The sequence below is a fragment of the Pseudonaja textilis genome, chromosome 3 (assembly GCF_049901715.1).
Source record: "Pseudonaja textilis isolate UNSWEBS1 chromosome 3, rPseTex1.2, whole genome shotgun sequence".
Classification (NCBI taxonomy): domain Eukaryota; kingdom Metazoa; phylum Chordata; class Lepidosauria; order Squamata; family Elapidae; genus Pseudonaja; species Pseudonaja textilis.
In genome coordinates, this window is record NC_141992.1 from 321,853 (window position 1) to 339,245 (window position 17,393).

The window sequence follows — 17,393 nt, forward strand, 5'->3', positions numbered from 1 at the left end:
CCCACCCCACTTGTGCCTGTCCCGCCTGGACAGGCTTGGCCACATCAGAGGGGCTGATGCCATGGCAGGATTCACACTCGCCTCCTCTCGGCTCTTGGCCTGCTTCTCCTCCATTCCCAACCGGGGCGGGGTGTGTGTGTCGTCCTGGCAGGAGGAATCGTTGCCCACCTGGGCTGGACAAGCTCAACTTCAGAAATGAAGTGACCCCTTCCTGGTCTTGCACAATCTGCACACACACACACACACACACACACACACACACACACACACACCCAATTAGCCAAGGTTGGAGTGAATGAAGCCGGACACGGTGTGTGGCTGAGGCTCTGAGGTTTCTCCCGACCTAGTTAGCATCCATCCCCCGCGAAGGTGGCCTCACCATAGACCAGGAGGGCTTTGGCACCCTGGAGGGACCGGCTGCTCTCCCTTCTCTTGTGGCGCCCAGGGTGGGGGGAGACGCCGGGGCCCAGAGGCCATAGGACCCTGGGGGGGGGGGGCGCGGGGAGGCTGGCAAGAGGAGCAGCCTTGGCACCTGCTGCCCCCATGGACTTGGCTGATGCGCTCGGTCTGGAGTTGGGAAGTGGCCTCTGTGTGTGGATTTAGGGGGAAGAGTCTCGTGGGCCAAAAGGCAGAGAGAAATTAAATTGCTTTTCAACCCCAAAGCCGGCAAGATTAGCTCCCTCGGCTCCTGCAGGCGGAACCGGAGAAAGAGCCTCTTAATGGAGGGGAGGGGCGGAGGGGGAGCCGCCTGGCCCAGGAGAGACCAGGAGGAGAGGAGGGGGCTGGGGCAGCCCAGAACTCAGCAGAGGGGCCCCCAGGGACTGGCCAGATCCCCCCGCAGCCCAATTTGACTGCAGGGGTCAGCCGGGTTCTCCCTGCAGGGCAACCTGCTGCCTTGTGCCGTTTCCTGTGGTGGGTGGCGAAGACCCCCATGGGCCAGAGGCCACCCGGAGCAAGGCCCCTGCGCACAGGGGGGCTGTGGCGGATGTGCCAGGGCCAGCCTGACTTGGAAATGGGCCCCAGGGGTGCCGGACCCCATCCGGGCTAGGCTGCTGTGGGGGACGAGGAGGAGGGGGCCACACGGGGTGCCTCACGGGGTCCTCAGGACTGGCCAGGCCAGCAGAAGGGCTCCTTTGGGAGCGTTCTGCTGCCCAGGCAACCCTGCAGAGTGACCGCCTGCGCAGGAAGGGCTCTTGCCCCCACAACAGGGTCCATTCCCTGGCCAGGAGCCCTGGGGGAGTGAAAGCGTGCAGCCCCCCTCCCTCCCAGAGCTCCCTGCCTTCCTGTTGAGGAGCTGCAGCAGGAGCCTCTCCTGCCTGGTGCAAGGGTGCCCTCCACTGTCCAATGCGCCAGTCTTGCAGGCAGGGCGGCTGGCACCTGCTGGAGCCACCTCCCCTCAGCTCAGGCTGGTCCTCCAGGGACTCTCTGGGCATCAGGCAGGAAGAGCTGCCCTCCACGGGGCAGGGGGCTATTCCTTTAGCCAGGCCAGCCGCGTCCCCTCCTCAATTGCAGAGAGGAGCTGAATCCTCCGCCTGCTTTTCTCGCAGCGAGGTGGGCAGGGCTGAAAGAAGAGCGCCAAAGCGGCTCCCCCGCTTCTTCTCCAGCAGCCGCTGCCCCCCACCTGGTTGTGATGGAAACCGCCCCCCCGCAACAGTCAAGCAAGGCTGGTCTTGGGGGGAGGCAGCAGGAAAGGCCCCAGGGTTGAACGGGGTCCTGGGGGAGCCTGGCAGGCTGCTCACATGAGGCCCCCAAGGAAGCCCCGATGGGGAGCTGGATGCCCTTTGGGGCCCCACCATCCAGGCTCCCCCTGCTCAACCAGCAGCCGGGTCCCCCCACCCGTCCGGACTTGGGCCGGAAGAAGGGCTCCGTGTGGCCCAGGAGGCCTTGGGGAGGCAGGGATCCCCTTGTTCCCAGCCGCCCCAAGCGAGCAGCCCGCCCTCATCCCAGACCTTTCCTGCCGCCTCTTCTGCCAGGGTTGCTCATCCCTGCCCATCGGGATCCGTCTTCTCCGCCGGCAGAGGGGAAGGGCACCAAACCGGCTGGGAGCACCAGCCCCGGAGGGCCAAGGCCTGCACGGGGCACCTCAGGATCCCAGCACAGGATCCCCTGCTGGCCTGGGGGGTCCCGGGGGAAGCCCGGCTGCTGCCTCTGGGCATCCTGCTCCTCTTGGGCTTCCCTCCCCTGCCCAGAAGACTGGCCCCCACCAGCCCCCCTTCCCAGGAGGGCCAGGCCCCCCCCCAGCCAGCTCTGCTCATTCCTCCCTCCGAAAGGCTGGGGTGGTGGCTGCGGTGATTGGTGGATGACACGTATCCCCAGCGGTCAACATTGCTGCCCCCCCGCTGATAAGGGGGCCATCCGGTTAGTAGCTCTTCATAAGAGCCTTTTGTGTCCCAGCAATCATTTAGGGACAAACAGAAGGAAGCCCAGAAGCCAGGAAGAACGAGGGAAGCCGGGCACTCAGCAGGATAACTGGGGAGGGGCTGATGCTGGGAAATCGGGGGTCACTGGAGCAGCTGGCCGAGCGATTGTGTGATGGAGGGTGACAATGCTGGCAGCCTGACCACTCCTCCCCAAGCCCTCTGGCCTTCAGAAGAGGCTCCACTGGATGGGGGGCTGTCTCCTGGAGCCCCTCCCTGCCTGCCCAGGCCCAGCTAGCCCTCTGCAGCTGCCCCAGAGCATTCTGGCCTCTTTGGGGGTCAAAGGAAGGCTCCTCCCCACTCCTCCTCAGTTGCTGGTTTCTGGACGCCTAAGGCAATTGGGGAGGGGTGGACCCAGGCTGTGGCAGCCCCAACGGGGAGTGGGAATCCCCCTCATTCCTCCTCAGAAGGAAGGGGCCCTCTTTGCTCTGCCCGGCCTTTGGGGAACCCTCAGTCCCCCCAGGAGTTCTCACCCGCTTCCTTCTGCATCTGGGGGGGGGGGGCAACCCTCTGGGCCTGGGGACTTCCTTCCTGAGTCAGACTCCCCCCGGCTGCTGGTTCAATGGGCAGCCCCTTCCCAAGTCCACCGGACTCCCAGCAGAGGTCGCACGCACGTGTTTCCTCCTTCCTGGCCATGGAGGCTGACCATGCCGGCCGGCCGGCCGGCCTGGGCACAAAAGCCGGGGAGGGCCTTGCCAGTGAGCGTTGAGCGGCTCCTGCCAGGGTGCCCATCTCAAAAGGTCTCCTGGGTGGCCTTGTCTTCCCTGCCTGTGATTGGAATGGGGAAGAGGAGGAGGGGGCTTGTGGGAGGAGGATGAGCAGGAAGAAGGGGGGAGGGGGAGGGGCCTCTCTTGAGCTATGGCTTGGAAGGCCTTTGGGTGGCTCAGGGAGCTCCTGCCCCAAGCGAGGGGAGCCAGCAGGGCAGCGTCCCGGAACACCCAGCCTCTGCTGTCCAGAACGCAGCCCATCCCCCCACCGCTGGGCCCGCAAGAGCCAGAGGCTCAGAAGGCAAAGGGCAGCCTTGGGCCAGACTGGGGGGGGGAGGGGGGAGCTGGCCTGGGGCTGCACACCGGTCCCCCAAAGATCTGCCGTAGCAAAATCCACGCCTTCTGCGGGGCCTGGAAATCTCCCCCGGGTCTCAGGGCCAGGCACAAACCGCCACCTGCTTTCTCTAGTGGGGCCACACAAGTGCTGCAAAGGCACTCCTGCTGCCCCCCGGAGCAGACCCCACCCAGGCTGCATTCCCCCTTTGCCCCCCACAAGGCTGCCCTGAGGAGCTTGCCCCCCCACTCTCTCCTTCCCTCCAGGTCTGAAACCCCGAAGCCGCCACGATCGCTCTCTTCTTCCGTAACCTTTTCCCTGCCCTGCTTGGCAATGACCGCGACAGGACGAGGAGCCGTTATTTACAACCCAGCATTTCACAACAGACCCGTGTGAGGTCAGCCGAGGCTACCTGGAGCCTCCCCCGGGGGCTGCAGGTCGCGCCTCCCCTGCTTCCTGGTTGCTCCAGCCTCTCCCCTCCGAAGCCCCTCTGGGCCACGCCTTCTGGGGAGGGGGGAGAGGGGAGAGGCAGAGGTGAAGGACCCCAGGCCCAGCCAGAGAGTCCCAGAGGAAGACGCAGCCTCTCTTCATGGGGTGGAGCTTTCTTCCTAAAAGGAGACACACACACACCCCGTTAGGAAAAGGAGCCAATAATAGGGGTGGGGGGTGATGATTGAAGGCTGCTGAGTCCTTGGCAGCGAGAGCCATCGACCCACGGAACAGAAGTCGCCCTCGGAAGTGGTGGGAGCTTCATCCCTGGAGGCTTTCAAGAAGAGGCCGGACTGCCATTGGTCAGATATGGTACAGGGTCTCCCGCTTGGGTGGGGGGTTGGACTAGATGACCTCCAAGGTCCCTTCCGACACTGGTTATCTGTTATCTGAGAGAAGCTGTGCTGGCATGGGAGCACCTGGGACACCCAGGAAGGGCCGCCCTCCCAATTTGCTCCTCTCTTCTCGGTGGCCTCTTCCTTCCGTGTCCGGCTGCAGAAATTACCGGGTGGAGGCAGCCCCTGAGAGAGGCCCACTTCATCCCAGGTGGGGAAGGCTCATAGATCACAAGGCTGACTCTGGGTGGATGATCATCAGTCTTGAATGCTGATAAACCAACATGGCTAAAGTACCAAGAACAGAGAGAGTCCTCCAAGAAACTCCCCCTCCAAATCCCCCCGGCTGAGGAAGCAGGTTTGGGGTTCCTTTGTAAGAACGTCAGGCTACCAAGCGTGCTGGGACACCCCCCACCTCCTAATGGTGGTCCCTTCTGCAGCCCCAAGGCTTCCTCCGTGGGGGTGGTGGCCCCCCTTGTTCTAGCCAGACCCTTGAGAGGCGTGGCTGGACGGGGGGCCTCTGCAGGAGCCTTCCATGCGGCCATTTTGGCCTGGGTGGTCTCCAGGGAGGGGAGCAAAGCTGATCCAGTTTGAGGCCTGGCTTCAGCCCACAGCCATCGCGTGGGACGCCTGGGCTCTGCCGAGAGACCCCCAGAGAAGGAGAAGGGTCCTCCTCCCTGGCATTCCCTGGACGCAGCAGCAGCAGCAGCAGCCGCCACCTCCCCACCAGCAGCTGAGGCGCACCTGGCCCAGGTCCGAGGGACAGGCGGTGCAGGGACCCTGCCCGCAGCAAGGCCTGGAGCACCCCCGCTCCTCTTGGCTTCCCTGGGGCGGGCAGGGCTGCCAGCGGAGGGCAGGGCCGGGTCAGCCGAGCCGAGATGGAAGCCATTTCTCACCTGGGCTAATAACAGCCGGACAGAAGTAAGTGACTGCACAGTTCATTGGCGGCACTGAGATTTATCCAATCACTTTATCCTGTCATTGGTATTCGGGGGAGCTCTGGAGCCGCTGCGCTGCCATCCCCTCTGTTGGTTTTCTCCCTGCCTTCCTCCTCCTCCTCCTCAAGGAGCCAGCAATTTGGCCGGGTGAATAATTAGCTGCCTTCAGTCAGGCCTCCCCAACCCTGCAGCGGCTGACAGTCAAGGGGGCTGCAGGAGGGGGCTCTGGCTCGGGGGGGCGCCTCTGAGGCCCAGCAGTCCCAGCTCTCTGGCCTGCACTGGGGGGCTCTCAAAGGACACCAGAGCTGCCCTCCTGCCACTTGGTCCCTGGACGCAAAGGCAGCAGCCAAGCCAGGCCTGCCATCTGCAGCCAGCCCAGGCAATGCCCCCCTCCGCTTCCCCTCCTCCAGGCCTTCCGTTTCACCCAGATCTCTGGAGGGGGAGGGCCTATTGGGTGGGGCCCCTCTGTAGACTTCCCTTCAGCCCAAACCGGCCTGGGGGGCCCCTTCTCTAGGGCTGCGGGGTGGGGGTGGGGGGGAACCTCAACGGGGGTCTTTCATCCTCTCCTAGCTTTCTGGGCTGGGGGCTCAGGCCAGGGGAGGGAAGGAGGGCAGGTGGGCTGCTCTTTCTGTTGGACGGCTGCCTTCCCCCTTCTCTCAGCCGCGGTGGAGCCCCGTCCTTCCTGGGAAGGCAGCAGGGGCCTCTGGAGCAAAGCAGGAGCAAAGACCAGGAAGCCACCGGCGGCTTCGGCATTCCCGGGCCTCTTCTGGGGGCCCAAAGGACAGAAATCCTGGCACTGGGCAGGGGGGGGGCAGGAGGGAAGCGGCCAGCCTGCCTTTCCTTGATACAGCCGTATCACCTGCAGATTGCTTACACACACACAACTTTTAACCTAGCCTTTATGGAACCAAGCCTGGAATTGTGCGTGCACACACACACACACACACACCTATCTGGGTGTGAGAATGCCACATACAAGGTTTGTTGGCAGGCAGGCAGGCAATAGCAGGCAGGCCCTTAGAAGGGCAAGCAGCCCCCAGCGTTCACAAATGCCCCCAAAGCTTCGCTGCGATGGAAGAAAAATAATCCAAGAGACGTTTCTGCAAGCCCCCCCAAAAGCAGCAGCCATGCTCGTCGGCCTCCCTCCTTTTGGCCATCCCTGAACAGCCCCTCCCCCTCCGTCTGGCTCTTCTTGACCTACAGGTTTTCCTAGCGGCTCCTGACTCCTCTTCCTCTGCCCACCCCACCCCCCCATCAAAGCCTCTTCCAGGGACTGGACTGACGTCAAACATGATGCTGTTCACCGGTTCCTTCGCATCGTTGTTTGATGAATAGGCTGCATTTGCAGGGCTGCAACTTGGAATTCTATGGCAAACGTAAGAGCGGAGCCATCACCTTGCCAACAACGGTCCGTATAGTGGAAGCTCCGGTGTTCCCGGCAGTCGCGTGCGGCTGTGGGAGTTGGACCACCAGGAAGGCGGAGGGCGAAGAATGGAGGCCCTTGGGGCGCTGGAGAAATCCGCCCCGGGCAGAACCTGGAGCTGAAGCTCAGCTCCAACGCTTTGCCCACCCAATGAGAAGAGAGGAGTCCTCAAGCAGGCAGAGAAGGCCAGAGGGGGAGGGCAGAGAGAGAGGAGGTGGCTAGGGAGGGGCATCGAGGCAACGGACATGAATTTGGACAAAACCTGGGAGAAAGTGGAGGGCGGGGGACGGGGATTGGGGCCTGGTGCGTAGGGGTCCAGGAGATTGCAAAAAGTCAATGCAATGGAACAACAACAAATTCCAAAATTGCTCCTAAACAGAATCCAGCTGACTCAGAGGCAGAGGGACCTCGGGAGAACAGCTAGTCTGGCCAGCTTGGTTGCTGTTACTCAGTTCAGCCATCTGGCAGAATTTGGCAATTTACAGCTGGGCTGGACTCACCATTCACCCCTGGAGAGGAATTTGGGCATGGGGGGGAATAGGGGAGAGCCAGTTCACCCAAGAGGATTCCCCACCCCCTCTGCAAGATGGGACCAGGAGAACACGACTTACGCAAGAGGGGCCGGTGCCCGATGCCCGGCTGCAAGGCTCCGAGTCCTGGTCTGCAGAGGGAGGCCGCTCAGACCTGGGCAGAACCTTCACCCCAAAGGCCTCCCTGGGCTCGCACCCTGCCCAGGAAGCTGGCAGGCAAGGGGCACGGGCTGCCCCCCTCAGCGACGGGCCGCCCTGGCCCAAGAGGGGGGGAGGGAGGGAGGGAAGAGGGCAGAGCAGGCGCCGGAGGTCCCCAGGGTGGGACTCGGAATTCAGACCCAGAGTGGAGCCAAGGCGCTCAATGGCCGGGTGGAGGCCCGCAATTGGGGGGTGGGGTGGGGGCAGACAAGCACGAAGGCCCCACAGCCTGCAGCCCCTCTCCCAGGAGGGGACTGCTCCGGACGGAGGCGGAGCAGCGAAGCCGAGAAGGGTAGGGTCAGCGCTCAGCCCTCCAGGGCAGAAGCCACCGAGTCGGGGCGGGGGAAGAGCCAGACTGAGTCCCCGGGGAGGGGGGGGCGCTGGCCGGCGCGCGAAGCGACAATTGCAGCAATTCCGCCTCTGTAGCCTTTCCAGAGGTTAGGGGGGGGGGGCGGAGATCCGGCCATTGGCTGCCAAAAGAAACGCCCCCAAAGAGCAGGGCGGGTGTGGCCCGGGGGAAGCCCCCCCGCCCCGAGGGTTGCATTTCCTCAAAACGACCCTCTTGCGAATTCAGGCGTGCAACGAAGCCGTTTGAACCCTCGGCCGAGCGGTTCGCGCGCTCCGGCTTCCAGCTTCTTGTAAATCAGGCGGGACTTTTTCTGGAGGGAGGCAGGAACTTCCCTTCTGTGGCCCACGAAGCCCAGCGGCAGCCAAGCCAAACGAAGCCAGTGTGTGTGTGTGTGGGAGTGCGTGCGTGCGCGGGCGCGCGTGCAATGACAGAAAATGAAGTCGCATCCTTGGGACTTCTAGGAAAGGCCTTGCCTGGTGACTCAGCCGGCTCTGCAAGCGTCCCAAGTGGTCTGGGGCAGGCCTAGGTCAGCAGTGGGGCCCGTCCCTCCCTCCCACCCAGATTTGGCTGGGTTAAGAAAAACAAGGAACCGGGCTTGTCTGGAAGCCCCCTCCCCATGATGTTCGCATGCCCAGTGCCGCCCTGGGCCCCGGCTGGCCTCCAGCAGACGATGCCCAGTGCCGGCTTTCTAACCCCGGAGGAGGCTGAGAAGTCACCCAGAGGCAAAGCACCTTCTCCCCCCCCAACTTAACATCACTTCGAATCACCCCAAGAACAGGAGAACGTGCTTTTCCAAAGGTCAGATTTATAAGAGCTCAACACGGAGCTGCGGTCCGAGAAACACACAGATGGGAGAACAAAGGGGCTCCATCCCGGCTGTTCCAAGATGCGGCCGGCCGGCCCAGGGGTGGACGGGAGGACGGAGGCCTCCCTCACAGCTGCCACCTCTAACCCGGACCGTGCCGGGAGGGCAGAGCTGGCTGCCACCAAAGGCCCCGGCCAGCAGGACCAGTCGCTGCTCTGGAGACCCCCACAGGCTGCTGGGAGTTGCCTTCCCATGAAGTCGTTGGCTTCGTTGCCCTTGGTGTCCAGTTCCCATTGGAGCCCCGCACAGCCCACCAGAGCCTCGTCCTCCAGGGCAGATCTGGGCGAGGGAGGGGAGGGGTGGGGGTCTCCCCTGGCCGAGACCCACACCGTGCCAGGTTCTTAGCCAAAGCGGAGGTGGCTTGACTCGACTCTCAGCCGGCTGGGATCGCAGTTCCGCCAAACGGCAAAGAGGCCGCCGGAAGGGTCACCCGCGTGGCAGAGCCCAGGCCTCCGCAGGGCTGCCCCTGTCCAATGGGGAGAAGGCCCCTGGCCAGCCCGGCCTCCCCACGGCTCCTGGGTCAGACCTGCTCCAGCTGGGCGAGGCAGCCGTCCTTCTCTTGCAGGCCCGCCTGCTGCCCCAAGAGGGTCTCCTGGGTGGGGAAGGTGGGGGCCTCCTCCTCGTTCTCCGTGGGCTCCAGCGGCTGCAAGAGAAGCAGCAGGGCATGTACCCCCCCCCCGGTCATCATCCACGGCAGGGCTGGCGGCCACCCTTGGCCCAGGGGTCTGGCCCTGCCCCCCTCCACCCAGGAGGGCCCCCCCCAAAGGGGCACCTACCAGATCCTGGTGCCGCTCCCGAGGACCTGGGCAGGAGGAGAGAAGACATCAACCGCGGGACCCTCCGGAGGAGGCCTGCTCTACCCATTGGGCTGCTGGACCCATCGGGGAGGGGGCTGGAGGGCTGCCACCCCTTCCCTCACACCCAGAGCCCTGCTCTGGAGCAACGGGGAGGAGAGATTTTCGGGCCAAATGGGCCACTGCATGTGGCCGAGTCTCCCTCCCACCTGCCTCAGCATGTACAGACTTGGGGTTCAGGCTGGACTGGGGAACATCGGAAGCCCCAGGACCACCTCACCTCCCCACCCACCTGCTCTCTCCCTGGGGCCCCCATCTTCCTGCTCCTCCCCTCCCCCCCTAAAGAGGCCTGGGATGGGGGGCTGAGCGTGGGAAGGGTAGGCTAACAGACACCGACCGAGCCACAGAGGCAGGTTGGAAAGCCTCCCCACCCTAGGTGCAAGGAGGGCTGCAAATGGACAACCCGAGGGCCCCCAGGGCGAGCCCCCACGCCTCCAGCCTGTCCACCCCCTTCCCAGCATTCCATCACTCACATCCGCCAAATCGACGCCACAAGAACAGGAGGCCTCCCAGCATGAAGGCACCAAGAGGGACCAGTAGCACCAGCAGGTAGCGCTTCCTGTCCTCGGGGGGCTTCAATGGGGCGGTCTCTGTGGGAAGCAGAAGAAGGAGAAGGCTGCCGGCTGCAGCCCCCCCAAATGGGCTCCCCTGCTCGGCTTCTTGGAGCCCCTCCCCCCCCGGGACAGTAGGGCACTTAGGGGGCTAAGTTTGGCAGCTGGGTTTCTCTGTACATACACAAGCGCATGCGCACACACGTACACCCCGCTCCCCATTCCTTGAGTGGCCTCTGCTTACCACATGTGACGTCCGTGGCCTGGGTGCCATTTGCCTTCTGCAGCTGCCCCTCCTGGCACCTGCCAAGACAGAGCGGGCTGAGAAGGCAGCTCCGCCCCACCTGCTGCTGGGGAAGAGTGCCAAGCCTCCCCCCCCCCACCGCAGGGGCTCCAGCCAAGCGGCCCACCCAAGGACTCTGGGCAGGAGGGCGCAACTGCACCCTTTGCCAGGTCTTGGGGCGGGGGATCCCCCAGGCAGCCAAACCAGCAGCACATCCTGCAAGAGCCAGGGGCTCCGCGACCCTTTGGGGGGAGCTCCTGCATCACCTGCGCATAGGTGGGGCGCACGGTCATTTGGGTGGCCCTGTGGCTAGCTCAGGCACCTCTGGAGGGAGGGGGGGAGGGGGAGGGTCCTTGCTACTGCCTGCCTGCTAAGGACCGATGGTTGTATCGCCCGCAGGAGCGGCAATCCCGACAATCTCTTGGCCTGCAAGGGGGGACACCGTGGCCTTCCTGCCCCCCACCCCCCGCTCTTCCCTTGGGCCAGGCGAGGCGGCCATTGAAGAGGCCAGTGGCCATTCCAGGATGGTCCCCCGCCCGGCATACCTGCTCCAGGGCTGGCACCGAGCTGTGGAGGAGGAGACGTTGGAGAAGGAGCCCAAAGAGCAGGGGGCGCAGAGCGTGTCATGGAGGTGGTTGCCTGGAAATACGCGAGGCAGAGTCGCCGTTAGGCTGGTGGCCTACCCAGCAGGCAGGAAAGGGCAGGCCAGGCGCCAACCCTGCCCTCCCCCCAGCCTCCCCCCTCCCCGCTCCCCCCAGGGAGAGCCAGGACAGGAGGAGCCCCGCCCGGAGGGAAGCTTCCAGGCCCCAGAGAGCGGAGCTGGGGGCTCCCCCAGCCCTGTCCGGCTGGATCTCTCAGGGAGGCCAGGGGCTCCTTGCCCAGCCCAGGGCTCCCCCGAAAGAGGAGGCCCCAGGGCTGCTGCCCTCACCTTCCCGTTGGGCCCCTTCCCCTGCGCCACAGGAGGTGTGGGGCTTGCAAGTCTCGCACTCGGGGCTGGAACAGTGGGTGCCCTCCCGGCACCGGCAAATGAAGTCTTGCTTCTCGGTGCCATTCTCATAGACAGTCAGGCCGGCTTCTGAAAGGGGAGGGGGCACCAACAGACACGCTTGTAGCTCAGGGTTGACATGAGGGGTCCACGGAGTCGGTTTCCTTGCAGACGTTTCATGACCCAAGTAGGTAACGTCATCAGCAAACACCAACGTCATTCATGACGTTCCCTAGTTGGGCCATGAAACGTCTGCAAGGAAACCACCCAGCTCAGAGACTCCGAGGACCCCGGAAGGGAGCTGGGTATCCAGGGGAGCAAAGGGAGCCCCCCCCCCAGCTGCACTCACTCAGGTTGCAGGTGTGGTGTTGGGTGCAGTGGAGCTCCTTGGTCCAGCCGGCCTGGAAGTGACCCTCCTCACATGGGCTGCAGGTTGTATTGGACTCCGCCGAACAGGCAGCTGCCACCTTCTCGCCTGCAAGACGGGGAGAAAACAGGCAGGATGAGGCCGGGACGGGGCAGCACGGTGGGGGGGGGTGGCACTCGGAAGCCCCCAACCTGAGGGGGGCTGGCAGGGGACTTTGCAAAGGGGAAGTGACCCCAGGCGCTGGATTTAGATGGGGTGGGGGGTCTGCCCCCCCGCTGCCCCCCCACCAAGGTAGCGCAGAAGGGGGCTCAGGAGCTGCTCTAAGCAGGTCAGGGGGCAGGAGAACCGGAAAGCGTGTGGGGGGGGGAGACGGCTGCCCCGCACCCCCACTCTACCTGGAGGGCATCGGTTGCAGCACCTGCCGTCCTTCAACTGGTACTGCTTGTTGCTGCAGCTGGGCCCCTGCGCGAAGGCCAGGCCCTGCAACTAGAGACAGCGCGGGGGGTTAGTGGCCCCGCAGGCATGCGCCCCCCCACCCCCATTTCCTTCCCCCAGCCTGCGAGGGCCCGGAAGGCTGCGCTCCCCCTCAAGCAGCCTGGGCAGGACAGGGGCTGGTCCCCACATCTGGTGGGCTCAGCCTGCAGGGTCTGCTCTTCTCAGAGCCGCCTGCGAGGGCCAGGCAGGACCAGCTTCAGCAACTGCTGGGCTGCCCATGGGAGAGCCCCCCCCCCAACCTCCTGGGAAAGTCCCACTTCTCCCCTTGGCCTCCTGACGTAACTGGCTGGGTGTGTGTGTGTGTCACACCGGCTTCCGCTGCCCGCCTTGCCCTGGGCCCAGAAGCCAGCCTGTCCAGAGGGGGATCCCCAGTGCCAATGGGGAACCATTCCTGGCATCTGGGCTATATCCACACAGGACGGACGGACGGATGGACACGTTTCGCTTAACCTCCTGTCAGGCCCCCAAATGAGGAAGGCGGGTGCAGTTTCTTCATCTGAGCAGTTTCCTTTATGGTTCCTCACCCCACCCCACCCCAGACAGAAACTGGCCAAACTGAAGCAACTATTTGCATATTACAAAGAGTCCCCTGGGAATCTCTAGGGAGGAGCCCCCAACGGCCGGGCTCCCTCCCCAACTCCCCCTCTTTAGATGCCTCTTTGCCCTCTGAAATGCACCCCCCTTGGGGAATCCAGGCTACCTTCCCCTCCCTTTTTTCATTCCCTGGCCCAATCCTGGTGAACTGTCATGGAGCCAACACAGTGGCCACCTCTGCCCCCAACTGGATCACAGGGGCACCGGGTGAATGGAGGACCCCCTGCTTCACAGACCCAATAAGAGTAGCACACGGGGGGTGCAGAGGAGGTGATGGGGTGGGGAGGATCTGAAGAGCATGGCTAACCCCCCGAAAAGGGCCCGATTCTGCCAGGTAAAAAGCGATTGCCGCCCTTTGCCCTCGCCCGGGGACCGGCTTCCCTCTGTGCCAGCCAGCCAGCCAGCCCGGACGCGGGGCGAGGGGGGCGCCAGTGCCTCCCTGGGCGGTGGGGAAAGGCGGTGGGGGGGGGGGCGCTCGGGGGTCTTGAGGAACGACCACAAAGGCGGGGCGGCAACGTCTGGGAAAGGGAGCCGGCCGGAGAGATCCCGGCAGCCCCGGCGCCCAAAGGGGAACTCGGGCGGCGCCAGCCGGGACTCGCGGGGGGCTCCCGGGCCGCGTCGGGCGAAAGCGAAACTCACCGTCAGCAGAACCGCCGCGCTCAGCCCCGCCGGCCACCTTCGCCCCTCCATCGGCGCCGCCTCGGCCGCCCGCCCGACCGCCGGCCCCGGCCCGGGCCCTTTATGGGCGCGGGAAGGCGGCGGGGCTCTCGCCGGCCCATCGGGCGGGGCGCCGGGCTTCCCGGGGCGGCGCCGCACTCTGGCCGCCCCTCGCACCCGCCTGCCGGGAATCCCCCGCCGAGGGAAGTCCCCCGTCCCCCCGCCCGCCCGTCTCTCGCCCCGGGGCGGCTCTCCGCGGGGTTGTGGTGGGACGGGGAGCCTCGGGGCCCCGGCAGCCGTCGGGTCCGGGGCTCGATCGCCTCCCCGGTACGGTCGTTGAGCGAAAGGGCGCCGGGTGGGCGGGACGGGCGGGGGACGGAGGGGCGCCGACCCGGCGAAGAGCTGCTGCCGCTTTCCCGGGCGGGCGAGGGGCCGGTTGGGCCTCGGCCTGCGAGCAGCGGGCTTCACCTCAAGCAAGCAAAGAAAACCACGGAGTTGGAGGGGACCTTGGAGGTCTTCTAGTCCACCTCCCTGCATTCTTGGTTGCTTCTCTATTTGCTCAGCTCCCATCCTTCCTGGTACTTGGAAAACAGGTCGACACCCTTCCCTTCTTTGGGGAAGCCCCTCAGACATTGCAACACCGCTGTCACATTCGTCCTAGTTATTTTCAGATGCAGATTAACAGAAGGAACCTGTGGGCCATCTAGTCCACCCCCCAAGCAGTCCCTCCGGCCTTCCGAGCAGAGAGATTCACGGTTCCACGTGGCAGCTTGTCTGGTGAACCTGAGCACGGAGCCTGCCTCGCCCAGGCAAAAGGACTGGGGAGACCCCCCTGCAGCAGAGCCCAAACATCCTGGGAGGGGCCTGTTTTGGGGCTCTGCTTGCCCCCCCCAGCTGTCACCCGCTGCAGTAGAGGAGATGCCCCTGCCCTGGGCGAAGGCCTGGACTGGTCCTGGGGGCCCCTGCAGGGCCTGCACTGCTTTCAGGTGTCACCCCCAATGGGAGAGGGGTGGGGCCTCGCCTGTCAGGCTTCCCTGTGGGTGGGGGGCCATTTGGAGTGATGCAGCACCTCAGCTCGGAGCCTCAGGAAAGGTCACCCAGCCCCCGCTGGTCAGCTGAAGGGGCCACAGCTGTTGTCCCTCCCACTTAGGATTGGAAGCATCCCCCCCCGCTGATTTCATGGGGTGGGGTCTCCGCTCCCTCTTGTCATGGCTCAGCCACAAGCCAACTGTGGAGGGGACAGTGAAATTCTGCACCCCAAATTCTATTACTGCTCCTGAGGAAGAAAACCAGAACCCCGGAGGGGAAGACAAGGAAGCAGGGGAAATGGCCCCTCCCTCCCCCCCCCCAAGCCTGGGGTTTTCCACCCGGCAGGGTAGAGAGGGCTGCGTCCCCCCCCCCCATCCAGGACTCAAAACCCCAGTAGGGGCCACTTCCCCATTTGGCGCTACGCTTGGCTGGAGGCTTGCTGGGAAGTGGCCCCACAGCCTTGGAAAGCCCCTCCGCACCCCCATCTCTTCAGCAGAAAAAGCCCTGCAACTGCCCCCCCTTGTAAAAGCTCTATTTCAAAGGATAGGAAGGGGCTCCTGCTGTCCTGGGCACCAGACGTGCCCCCTCCCCTTAGTAAGCTCTGAAAACAGAACATGTGGTTGGCCACGCTGAGCTGCCCCCACCTGCGGGTGCCCACCTGTTGAGACCCTTTGATTCATGGTTTGCGGCTGCCCACCTGGCTCCAGGCAATTTTTTCCTGGGAATTCTGAATGACTCCCCCCTCCCCGTTGGTTTAATTCTTACGGGTTTCCTGAGGATCCCTGGTCCGGCTTCCCTCCAGAAGTTGTTCATCCCTGGAGGATTTGAAGAAGAGAACCGGACAGCCGGGGGGCTGCACTAGGGCTCCCTGACACTTTCAGGGTGGACAGGACCCCGTGCCTTGGAGCTCCCGGAATGCGGGGGGTCCCTGGGGTTTATGCCCTCTCTTGGGATTCGAATCGCTGCCTTTTGTTCTGATTGGTGGCCAGGCTCCCGTGGGGCCGTGCAGGGGCAACTTGGTAGGCTGTCCTGAGTCCCAGGCTTGGTTGAGCCCGGCTGGATAATGGTGATGTAATGAAAAGGCTTTGGGCAATTCCTATTATAGCTCTACCTGGAGTAGATCTTTGTTATGTAGAATAGATTGGCCCAGGCCAGAGTAATGGCCCATTAGCAAAGGTGGGGGGAGGGCTGAGTTTCTGCTTTTCTTTTAGGGAAAGTGTTCTGCCTTCTTAGTACATCCTAAACTATTTTGTTTTCCTCGGAGAGGGGTGGATTTTAACTTCCAACAGCCCCACCAACAGGGGCGCCTGGGAGAAGGTGTGTTTTTGAGGGCAGCAGGAGAAAGCAGCCCCGCCTACATCCGCCACGCAGCCCAAGGATCGTGCAAGGGGCCCGATCAGAGAGGGTCCCACCAGCCCAGAGGGTGGAGGCTGCCAGGGAGGGGGGGGAGAAAGGTGCCCACCAGGGTTGCCAGATCTCAGCTTGGCTCTGTGGCCAAACTCAAGTCAAAATACGGCCAAATTCTTTTCTCTCACGGCCAAATTTTTTTATGCAATATAACATGAGAATGTATTGTTTTTTGTTTAACTGTTTTTAAATAATCAAATCATAAAAAATAGTCTTTATTCGTCGTGACCTGACGTCCTGGGAATTTGTGCCTTTCTTTACTCACATCCAGGCTAGGCAGCTCACTTCAAATAACCGCTACTACCGTTTGGAAAGCTCAGGGCCAAATGCAGCGATCCTGAGGAGGGGGGAGCCAGGGTATGAGGGTTTTTAGGAGGATTCCCCCCACCCCCCGATTGAAAAAATATAATCACTGAACAAATAAAACGACACAAAAATAGCAATTATATATAGAATCCTTATGAAAACTGAATGCTCAATAACCATCTTTTCAAAAAGAGAGGAATTATCCCAATAATCACATGAAAACAAAGAGTACATCTAATGTAGCAATGTGAAGAAAGAAAAAGGTAAAGAAACAAACAAACTATAAGATCAAGTCTGTCAAGGAAGACTGAAGTAGGAGCAAAGTCATGAATGAAGTGCTCTAACACAGAATGTTCACGATATCCTCGTCAATATCCTCAGGATGATCTGGTTGACAGGCTTGGTTTCCGTACATGTTCTCTGACGTGAACAGCTGAAGCATGCGTTCTGTTGCGCTGAAATCCGTACAGCACTTTCCCTGAAATTGTAGATGTGTACGAATTCTGATGATGGCGTCCAACATTTCCGTCTGTAAGCGATTTCTAGCCTTCGTCTTCACATGTGTTACTGCAGAGAAAATGCGTTCTGCAACGGCGTTACTCGTTGGTGTTGCAAGGCAGGACAGCACATACATTGCCAACTGTTCAAACGGCTGCTCACCCGCTTTGGACTTGTACTGCAACACCCCTGCCCAGAAGGTGGCTGTGTCACTTGGGATTCTTCCATCAAACACCGACTCCTCTGCCCAATGCACAAGCAGAATTCTCCGATACTGCTCCTCAATCACAGCTTCATTTGCACTTCGGAGGTGGGGCATTGGCAGATCTTGAAATGGAACCCTGGCGGTCTGGCTCAACACTTGACTCGGTGACAAGCTTCTTAGACCGTTGAAGACTTCCATGGATGCCGGAAGGCGCTTCTCGAGCTGACTGAGGGCTTCACTCAGGAGGCTTGCACAGTGTGTCTTCATCTCCGTTGCCTTGTTGAGTGCGTCAGGGGAACGATTTTGGCTATTCACGAAGGAATGAAGCTCGCTTGTAAATTTGGCCCCATAATCAATTCTGTCCAGGTCAAGTGGTTTCCCTTCCCTGTCGATGATACGACCTTTCAAACTTTTGTAGTGCATGAGCAATTCTTGCACCATCTCCTCTGGGTCAGCATTAGGTGCTTGAAAAAAAGTGTTGACCCGCTCAAATTCGGCGACGATGGGGGACACAAAGTGAAAGTACAAGGCGTTCACGGGATCTGACAACATCCCCAGGATCTCCCTGGCCTTGTAC

At 62.5% G+C, this 17,393-nt stretch overlaps 1 protein-coding gene across 2 annotated transcripts; it reads right to left on the minus strand.

Annotated features, from left to right (window-relative positions):
• Positions 1 to 8,508: 8,508 nt before the first annotated feature.
• Positions 8,509 to 13,417, minus strand: CD40 (CD40 molecule). Of its 2 annotated transcripts, none has more exons than XM_026721766.2 (9): positions 13,354 to 13,417; positions 12,021 to 12,111; positions 11,608 to 11,733; positions 11,202 to 11,348; positions 10,819 to 10,912; positions 10,235 to 10,293; positions 9,913 to 10,029; positions 9,362 to 9,387; positions 8,509 to 9,228 (listed from the first exon to the last, which is right to left on the minus strand). In XM_026721766.2, exons 1-9 carry the CDS (start codon positions 13,402 to 13,404, stop codon positions 9,106 to 9,108), a joined length of 834 nt encoding a protein of 277 aa, XP_026577551.2. In that variant the 5' UTR covers positions 13,405 to 13,417; the 3' UTR covers positions 8,509 to 9,105. The 2 variants fall into 2 exon arrangements, with proteins under 2 accessions (XP_026577551.2, XP_087784888.1); XM_087928762.1 differs by having other exon boundaries at positions 11,608 to 11,728; positions 12,016 to 12,111.
• Between the last annotated feature and the right edge of the window lie 3,976 nt (positions 13,418 to 17,393).